The 10,116-nt window shown below is 44.9% G+C and overlaps 1 protein-coding gene across 17 annotated transcripts in view; it reads left to right on the top strand.

The window, feature by feature from the left end:
• Positions 1-542: 542 nt before the first annotated feature.
• LOC6610492 overlaps positions 543-10,116 on the top strand; it is a 33,958-nt gene continuing 24,384 nt past the window's right edge. For 16 of the 17 annotated variants that reach the window (XM_032719686.1, XM_032719679.1, XM_032719688.1 and 13 more), the window contains exons 1-2: positions 543-944; positions 5,726-7,245. In XM_032719686.1, coding sequence (XP_032575577.1) covers positions 5,733-7,245 — 1,513 coding nt within the window. In that variant the 5' untranslated portion in view covers positions 543-944; positions 5,726-5,732. Of the gene's footprint in view, positions 945-5,253; positions 5,443-5,725; positions 7,246-10,116 lie in introns of those variants that run through there. The other variant, XM_032719676.1, reaches the window with a different exon arrangement.

Raw genomic sequence — 10,116 nt, 5'->3', positions numbered from 1 at the left:
GGCCGGACTTTCTCCCCGGTTTTTGGTTTCAGTCGATTGGGCGCTCGTCTTGAACTGTTGCGTTGTGTTTTTGTGTTTTCTCCCCTTTCCAGTTGCTGCAGCTCCAAATGAAACTAATTGCTTCCGTTGGCAACATTTCACCTTCAATTTCCCGGCGAGAAACCCTACGGCAAATCCCTCGAAGGAGAGCCCAAACTAATTTCGTGTGCCCCGGAGGGCCAACTTAAAAATGTGGCAATTCTATTGGGTTTCGTTGGCCAGCTTTCGGCTGTTTTTCGGTTCATTGAACCTGCAAGTGTACTGAGAAAAATATTCTAATATAAAATAGGTATCTTATGTGATATTAAATGTGATATGAGATATGAATGATTCTAAAATAAGACCCATGTACCTACAACGCTTTAAAATAAATTATAATTTTAAGCAGTGAACTATTACAATTGTTTAATTACCATGCATCACTTAAGTTTCCCATTTCTGTTAACTGCATTTTCGCTCTCCTAACTCTTGTTTGCGTTTGTTTCTCCGATTGTTTTTTGCAGAAATTTGCATTTTCATCTTGCGCAAAAGGCAAACCAAACACACAAAAAATGCTGACACCGATGAGGCCAGCGGTGGGTTGATTGGCTGACAACCACGACGACGTCGACGGACGAGAAGAAACAGCTAGACACGCTTCAGTGCATCGAGTGGGAGGAAGTGGAAGTGGAAGTGGAGTTGGCAGTGGGGAGCCGGAGCAGCATCACCTGGCTCCACTTGAGTTAAAAAAAAACTGCAGAAAAAGCGCACTACAAACATCCCGCCACAATGACAAATGTTTGGAGCGGAGCCAGGCTTTAGGTGTAGAGCAGGTTTAATCAAACAACAAAGGAAGAGCCGAGGAGGCCAGCGAGGAGAAGGAGGAAGGAGGACACCACATAGCACCTGAATTGGCCAGGAGAAAGGTGAGTCAACTTTTGGCTATCGCCGGGCAATAAATCCAAGTGCCCAGCGGGTTTATGGCAAGATTAATGCAACTGTGGAGTGCTCATAAATTTCAATTACACATCCCATATATTAGTTTTAGAAAATAATTACACCTTGACTAACATAAAAACACATTTATGAACAATAAAAGTCTAATATTTAAAGATTACATTATTTATTTTAATAGTTTCTACCGCTTTTTTACCATAAACTAGACTTTATGCATGGCCAAACTTATAGCTGATGAAGCATAATCCCATCTGACAACTCGTATGCTTAGTATATGGAACATTTGTTCCATACGCCGTGGCAAGTCCCCTTCCCAAAGCTGCCACAACTGTTTTTTAGAAGCCCATCATCTCCCAGTTAGCCCATAAAAACTCGCTAGCACATACACACGTAGCGAATCCTTAGCCAAGTTTGTAGATCCCTGGACTCCTTAATTATGCGCACATGAGACTCATTCGGGGAAACGCGAGGACGATGGCGCCACGTTGAGGTCTAGTTTATTTGGACGCCAGTCGAGGGTAGCAACAAGAGTTTGGCAAAATAATAAAAATAACTTTCCGAATATATTCATAATTTAATAATAAACTATTACAGGATAGGGTGAAGTTCTGATCGAGATCCATTTTTAGATCAACTTTTTTTTATCCCAAATCTGTATTTTAATGTAAATATTTTAAGAATCCCCTCACTACAATATGGAGCATATGGAATAGGTTGCTACCTGAGGTGGAGTGTATGCAAATGCTGTGCCAGCATCCTGGGAATGCTTAAGAATAGTGACTCGCCAAGCCGGCAACGACAGTGTCCTCCACCCGATTCCAGGCCACTGACTCACTGGCAGTCATTTGTCAGGCTTATAAAAGTCAATCGGTTCGATTATGCAAATGGATCCCGGATCGATGTGTGAGGCTCTAAACACTTTGGAGCGCTGAGGACGTATCTCAATTGGTTCTGGCCTGGGATCTGTGGAGTGCGGTGCTGGAGCTGCTCCTCTGGTTATTCAATTTGGCAGGGCGCATCCTTTGAAGACTCGTTCGGTGGGGCATGCATTTTTGCTCTTGCACGTAGGCACAATCCAGTTTGGATGCAGAATTTCAGAAGTGGGAGACTGCCGGAGTGGGATCGCGAAACCCACTCTAGGGGGCCACCTCGTGCAGACTTGCCAACTTGTTTTCCCACCGTTTAATTGGCATAATTTGTCTAACAAGACCAGCGAACCACAGACAACACACAATATACACACAACATCGAAAACAACTCGTTTCGCATTCATCGCCGCTGCGGTAGCAAGGCGACCGTATCAAAACATCTTGAATTGTTGTGTTCTCGTTTAATAAGTGAATGTTGTTGGCTGTGTTTTTTTTTATATATATTTCTTGGTTCCTTCGTTAGTTGTGTTACTAACCAGGCCTACGCGGAAAATGGCCCGCCGGTCTACAGGTCTGTAAGTTTGTGTGCCAGACAGTTGTCACGACCAGCGAAGGTTGGACTTTGAATCGAAATGAAAGAAATACAACTTGTTAAGCACACAAAAGCTGGAGAATAATACTAGGAACTAAGGCGACTCTTTGTGAAGTAGCGTCCAAGGTTGATCTTTGAATCAAGAGTCATAGATGTAACTAAAATGCTGACACAGAAACTGTTGAAAAAGTACACGAATGAACTTATATCTTACATCATTATAAAAGTTATCCCAAAGGAAGTGCTTTTTGGCAGACACAACATCAGCTTTGAATTAGTTATATTCTTTTTAATTTAGTTATTTACTAAGAAACAATGTATGAATGATCTATATAACTTTGTTATAAGAGGTTGTCCGCTTGTTAACCCCGATCTGATTGCTCACAGCAGTGACTTTGGTTCCCGACATTATCATCATCATCATGTCGTCATCATTACTGCTGTTCCGATTCCTATATCCATATCATATTAAGAATCATTTCCCTGGCGCCAAGCTTTAATTCGTGTGAACTGGTGGGCAACTCCAAGACCTCCCAGCGGGGATTCCCATCTCGCCTTCGCCTAGTATATGTATGGCTTGGTGGAGTACCATCCACGGATCCACAGAGCGCGTAGGTAGGTGGCTTCACTAATTGCTACCAATCTTTTGTGCCCGCCACTTCACTCCACTTGCACCCGGTGTGCCACTGCCATTCACAATGGGGCCATCATTTCATTGTTGACATTGTTTTCTTGTTCACGCTCAAGAGACTGAATGTTGACGCAATTATAACATATGGCGTCGTCGCTGGCTACCTGCTGCTCACCTGGCCCGGCCTCCTCCTGGTGCCAGTCCCTCCTCCTCCTCCATCATCTCGCCGGGATCACGTGTTTGAGCTAACGAGTGCAATTTAACATTTTGCCGACTGCAATTAACATTTATGCAAAAATTAGAGAGACAGGGGTAAACTAGTTTTTTGTCATTTGCAAGGCGTAAATTGCAAATTATGATCGTTATCGTTATGATCGGGGGCATTTAGCGCTGATTACAGTGCTCTAATGGGGTGTCTTAATCCGTATTTATGCTAATGATAATGGTGACAGTTGTGCTGAGAACGAGGGTGCCGCTGAATGGATTCTCCGTCGTTTTTATAATGCAAATTACTCGGAAACTGTAATAGATATTATGGTTCACAGTTGGGAATGGTGTGCATCTTTCATGAGTAAAACGAGTTTGACTGTATAATAAACTGAAAATAGTTTTAAAAGGCATATTGAACCATTAGGGGATATTTAAATCGATAATTCTCTGCAAATCATATATAGAAACTATATGGGCTATTCATCATCTTGCATTCACCCTTGAAAGCCCTCAATGGGAGATCTTGCCATGAACTGTGTGCTTAAATTGCGATGCCAAAAAGCCAAGGACAAGGAGCCATGGAGGGACCCCATGGGGTTGTTATAAATAGCTGTGTAGTCTGCCAAACGAGCAGCCAATACCACCCCAAAAGCTGCAGGGATTGTGCATTTGAGCAGCTTGCTGGTCGTGTCCATGTCGGTCCTTTCACGTCCTTGCCTCTCTGGCCACTGGTAGGTAGCGCCATTCATTTATAATGAGGGTGGATGGATGTGGATAAATGGAGAGGAACTGTCATTAAATCAATATCAACTCGGCAGCCAAATAAATCTGCGAGCTCTTTAAACATTTACCACGAATACTATGCACTGAGTGCAACGTTGTTTTCCCCCGGGAAGGAGCAACGCGGCGGATGCGTAATATTTTAAGTGAAGACTTTACGATTCAACTCATCCGTCATGTGGTACGGGTGATTTTGAATAATCCAACGACGGACGAGATCATCGGCTATATTTATCTCGCCGTAATCTTTATCTTATCCACCTTATTCCATCCTTATTCGCGGTCACATGCAATGTGCATTTCGATTAGATTAGATTAGTGCCTATCCGTCGCCATTGTCTCGTGTTTCGGGCTCTGACTTTTGCGCCGCTTCCATATTTACAAGACACAAGACCCCGGGCAGATATTTGCATAGTGCGGCCGACTGTTCAGATCCGACCTTTGTCTCGGTTTCGGTCGCTCCTCCTAATTGTGTGGACATGGGTGTGAGTTCACTATCGGGCCATTTGTTTACCTCTTCGCTCGTGTTTGCTCTTTTCCAGCTAGTTAGGCGCGTATTCTTATTGACTTTGCGATAAGTTTCGACTGTCTGCTGCGTTAAGATAGTCTGTGTGGCACAAACTGCGCTTTTTTCGCCTACCGCGCTCTGACACACAGAAAATACACAAAGAATTGTGATTATAAAGAAGTTAGTTTTGTTTAGGCGTCTTAATTAGGTCTGGGTGGGGTAATGTTTATAAAATTAGTTTAGCTCATTAGCGGAGATTAGTAGTTATAAAATTCTACGAGCAGGGTTAGATAGCTCTACTTTATTAGCAGTTATGAAGTTTTGTTTAATCTGTTGTAAAATCCCACTACAGATTGTTACAAACCATTCTTCATAGGAATATTTCCCATTGCCAGTAGGGCATCTTGCGGCGCCAACCTAGCCCAACTCGTAAATCAATACCGCCCGAGCCGATAACGGTAACCACTACCCTATCACCTACACCTCATCGCATAGCTTTCAATGTCGCACCGACATTCCCCACTCTCCGAGGCTCTCCGTGTCTCTCACGGCCTCTCTTCGCCTTTCTGCAAAGAAAGCCCCAGTTGGATACCATATGGCAATGCCGTCTCTTTCTCGCCGAGGCACCAACAACTGAAATTTGTTCACTTTTTCAAAGACTTTCACACATCCAACACCTGGGAACTCAGCTGGAAGACGAGGGAGCAGGGACCGGATATTAGGTTCCCATCTATATCAATGGAACCTTAATTGTGTTTGATGTGCAGAAAATAACAAACATACGCATAACAAAGGAATATTCATAGAAATCAGCAGAAAGTGAAGGTGAAAATCGCCGCGAAAGTCAGTCAAATCGATGAGCAAGAAAATGGCAAAGGTAAAACTGCAATAAGCGTTGAAGTTACCCATCGATTTTATCAGTTTGGCCATTAGGGTGCGGCTGGGTTGAATTTGTATCATAGATAACTGAATCTCGTAATATACACGACTTCCGATAGTAAAGGAAAAACACCGGAATTTGCACAAAACATTGTGTTATAAGTTAATGGATCATTTTTTTTTTGGTTTCACCAGAGAAACGTTGCATTAAATTGTAATATTGAATAAAGAATGATCGAACCTACTTATTCTAAGCAATCTTTTCTTTGAATTCTTTGCAGTTTAATCATGGAGAAACCGATGCACCATGCACCCGCTCCCGTGGGTAAGGTGAGCCAGATAGCCAACATCTTCCAGCGCAAGCCCATCGAGATCCAGCCGGTGGAGCAGCTAAGCGCTGTGGCTGCCGCCCACGCCGCTGCCGCCGCCGCTGCCGCCGCCGCCGCTGCTGCTGCCCACCACGCCCACGTCCAAGGAGCTCCGGCGGTGCGAACGGAATCCCACTCCGCCAGGTTCAATAACGCCCGGGCTCTGTTCGAGAAATTGGGCGTGGAGTCCAACTCGAATGTGAGTTCTCGACTGTTGAGAAGTGGTTCGCGGGAGGACAACTTATGTGACGGCTCGGATCGCTCGTCATCACGCTCCTCCGATCGCTCGCAGTCGCCGCCCAAGCGGAGGACTCCGTTTCCCTCCGGGGTATCACTCGTTCACAACAACAACAATGCAGCCATTGTGGCCCAGAATGGAGTGCCACCAGAGCAACGCTTGAGCAACAGCAAATTTATTGTGGAACCAGCGGCGCAAGTGGTCCCCACCTCGGTGGTCAAGTACCCGCAGCACAATATATCCCGATTGAAGTCGGAGGAGCCATCGCCTGTTCCACCACCGGCCAGCGGGTCAGTAAGTGCTCTGTTCGCCAGTTCCGGCGGTGACAAGCCGGAGAAACCGGAGCGAAAGTTCAATTCACGGGAGCTGATCGAGAAGCAGAAGAAGTGGACCTCCCATTTTACCAAGACCAAAACAACTCGGACGCACAGCGATCTAAACCGCTGCGATATCATACGTACAGTACCCGGAACCGGGCTGATCATGGATAGCGAAAAGGTGGCCAAACCGGCAATGGAACCGCCACAACCTCCACCAAATGCCAGTCCCAATCCGCCAATGCGATCGCACGCTCCGCCAGAAATCAAGCCAAGGAGCGGGAAGATTGGCAGTCCGGTCAAGTCGCCACCATTGCCGCCCATTCCGGCGGTCAAGCCAAAGAACGTGAGTCCGGTGAAGTTCAATCCGGACAGGGTGCGTCAGTCGCCGACTAAAGCTGCGGATAATTCTCCGCCTCCACCTCCGGCCAAATCGGCAGCTGTGCTTCAGCGATCCCTGATGCAGGAGCAGCAGGAGCTGCTGAGGAACTCATGCGATCAGGGAGTAGCTCCCATTCCGCCGGAGAAGCCGCGTAAAAAGTCCGTAGATCTCATCGAGGATTCTCTGCCCTTGACCAATTGCTCCACGCCCTCATCCTGCGCCTCGCCCACCAGCTCGTACTTAATGCAGCCGGCCAAGAGGGGATCGCTGGACGGTGGATCCGGAAACGGACAGTATCCCGGCAATGGACTCAGTGGCAGCACCAATTCGGCCACCTCTGGCTCACCGGTGGCCAGTGCCTCCTCGGGACCTTCGTCCCCAGTTCACACTGAAGATGAAAAGCAGGAGAACGAGTCTACGGAGAAGTCGGAGATGGAGTACTACCACGGAGGCAACTACAACAGTGTTCCCAGGCGACGACGCAGCGAAAATGAAGGTGAGCTCTTTAAAATGATAATATAAAGCATTCCGCGCTAAACAAATTATTCACAAACATTTTTGGTAGACAAAAATGCATACAAAAGCAAAACAATTTCTCAGGAAAAGTACTAAAAAGCCAAACAAAAACCGCGCTTTTAACGTTGATAAGGTGACAGCCCAGAATATTTTCATGAATCATCATGGAGCTGATAGTATTTAGATTAAATATGTAAATAGATAGGGGCTTGCTAAAAGGGCTTTCCAATCTTATTATACGTCTTGTCTACGGACATCAAAGTCAGGCTTATCCAAGGAAGTTCTAGTTTCCATGTTGCTCCATTTTGTTGTGGTCTTTTCCTTCCTTTCTGGCCATAATTAATAGCCTTGTGAATCAGGAACGAGAAGCAACTCATCTCAGGGCATTCTCGAACTTCCTTTATTGCGAAGTTTTGAACTTTGCTGGCTTGAGTTCAAACACCTTCCAGACATTCCTCTTGTGTGTATGTGTGTGTGTGCTGAACTGCCAGGTCGACTTCATTGTGCAGTGGCCTCCTGTTGTCCTCCACTGGCCCCAGCTCATCCCCAGCCATTCCATTTCATTGCATCCCACATTCATTACAAGTTTTTCTAAGCGGTGTACAAATCGTGACTTGCGCGCTGCCCCAACTCCGCCCTTCCACCGCCCAAGACCCTTCCTTGTCCTCCTGACACCACCTCTTCAAACTCGACTCTGTTGCTGTTTTTACACTGGCAGAAAATAGAGTAACCTTAATGTAACTTACTTTTAAACCATTAGTAGTAAAATGTTCGATCATGTGCCTTCTTAAAAGTTACCTATATTTTTCTGCGTGTGCTCTGGAGGCAAATTCTAATATGGGTCAAACACAGCAGGCATATCAAATGCAGCCCCCAACGACAACGGCTCGACAACATTCCAAACGCTGCTGCCCGCCGCCCGCCGCCATCCGAGCATTCCGCTGCCCTGTTCCCTGGTGCACTTCATCCTCCTCCTCGAGTGCAATGCTCACAATCTGTCGTCGCCCATCTTCATGGTCCGAGGCTCGTTGGCGTTTGGCGGATTTTGTTGGGATTCCCGCCCCCTCTTGGGGTCTTCTTCTTGGGACTCTGCTCTTCTAGCGACTCCGCACATAAAATTGTATTAATGCCAGATTAGGAATTCAATGATGCGTTGCTCCTCTGCCTTCTCGTCCGCCATCCCAAACCATCCCATCCTGCTGCTGATTACAGAATTGGTATTTGCACGCCGCACTTCCGCCAGCAGCCTCAGTTCTCAATCTCAGTTCGATTCTCATCCCGAAGATACCACATTTCGATGCTCTTTCGGGGGAGTTTTATGACTGGCGAATCAAGATGGCATTATTATGGAATAGCGATTAAGTCGGAAATAGTGAGGCATTTGGAAATTTTGATTATTTCTGACTTAAATAAAATGCAGTTGATATTACAATGGATGTTAATTACATCATTGTTGGCAACATGCCCGATTTATATATACAAATAGCATATAGTTGGCAAATTAACATATTTTGCTTGCTAATTATCTGAAACTTGGCTGTATAATAATATAGTATAGTAAAAAAAAAACATAAGCACTTTGGCACTTAAAGTACCCTGTAATATTTGGTTTGTAAGGGTATTTAAATTTCAGTAAAGTCATGTTGTTTCCACTGTCTGCTTTACTCCACGAGTTGTAGCTTCTGCCGATTATTGGTTATCTGGCGATGCGAACTGGGGTCTGGAAGTCTTTTTAATTCATAAATGGCAGTGTTGTGTGGTTCATGAAGGGGGCGTGGCGCACCTTGATTTATTGATTTAATGGCTGCGGAGGGTGCAATGGAATTAAGTGGATTGGATTATGTGCTCAAGTTGGGGTAGGTTGTGTCTGCAATTGCCTAGTATGTAGTATGTAGTTTGTATGTTTGAAGTTCCAGTTTTTCTTCTCTTTGAATGGAGTGTCTGTCGTTTTTGGCCATTTCCCTGTACTCGCCTATTCCCGTGCTCTTTTAGTAGACCAAACACAATTTTTACAGCATTTTCTTGTCAAATCGCTGACACAGCACCCGTCATTTGCTTAGCGCCATCTAAATGCAAATGGGAATGTGCTCTATAAACATCATATCTACAGTGAAGACACAGTAAGCTGAAATTGTGTCAACTTTTGATATCATTTTATATAAACTTTAAGGTAGTAACCACTAGTTTCTCTAACTCGATGAAAGGAAAGTTTTCAACTAATACTTTTAAATGAATCACTGTACCTTTGGCCATACCCTTAACGAGTGTCAGACTCGAGACATGACGAGCACACATGAATGGGGCACGGACTCATTGGGGGTAAAATGGGGGGATCGGGGGCGAAGTGAAGAGAAATAGAAACATAGAGTCGAACGGAAGGCCTAGGCTTCTGTGCTGCATGGCACATTTTGAATGGCCTGCGTCCGCCTGTCACATTCAAGAGTTTATAAATAACGCGGAAAATACTACTCAAATACAACTGCGACGCCATCGAGAAGAGATGGGTGCTTTCAGGTGGGGGAAAGTCCCGAACTGTGCACTAAAAGAAACTTAAAAGAAATTAGACTTCCTTAGTATTATTGAAAAAGCATATTCTTGATTGCTTAGCTCCAAAAAACTAAGTTTCCATAATTACAGAAGACAAGCTATATATTTTCTTTCAGTGCAAAATGTCTGCTGCCGTCTGTCAGTAAATTATGACTGCCAAAAGTTGCTTGTGCTCCACTTTATATATCAGCACAATGAAACATGATGGGCACAAATGTTTTATCATTATATATTGGTTAATCCCAAACGGAAGGTTTTATTTATCACAAATTAAAAGCCGCTCAAATATTGACAATATGTTACG

This window comes from Drosophila sechellia, chromosome 3L (genome assembly GCF_004382195.2).
Source record: "Drosophila sechellia strain sech25 chromosome 3L, ASM438219v1, whole genome shotgun sequence".
Lineage (NCBI taxonomy): Eukaryota > Metazoa > Arthropoda > Insecta > Diptera > Drosophilidae > Drosophila > Drosophila sechellia.
The sequence above is the reverse complement of the archived record's forward strand: the minus strand, read 5'-3'. Positions and strand labels throughout refer to the sequence as shown.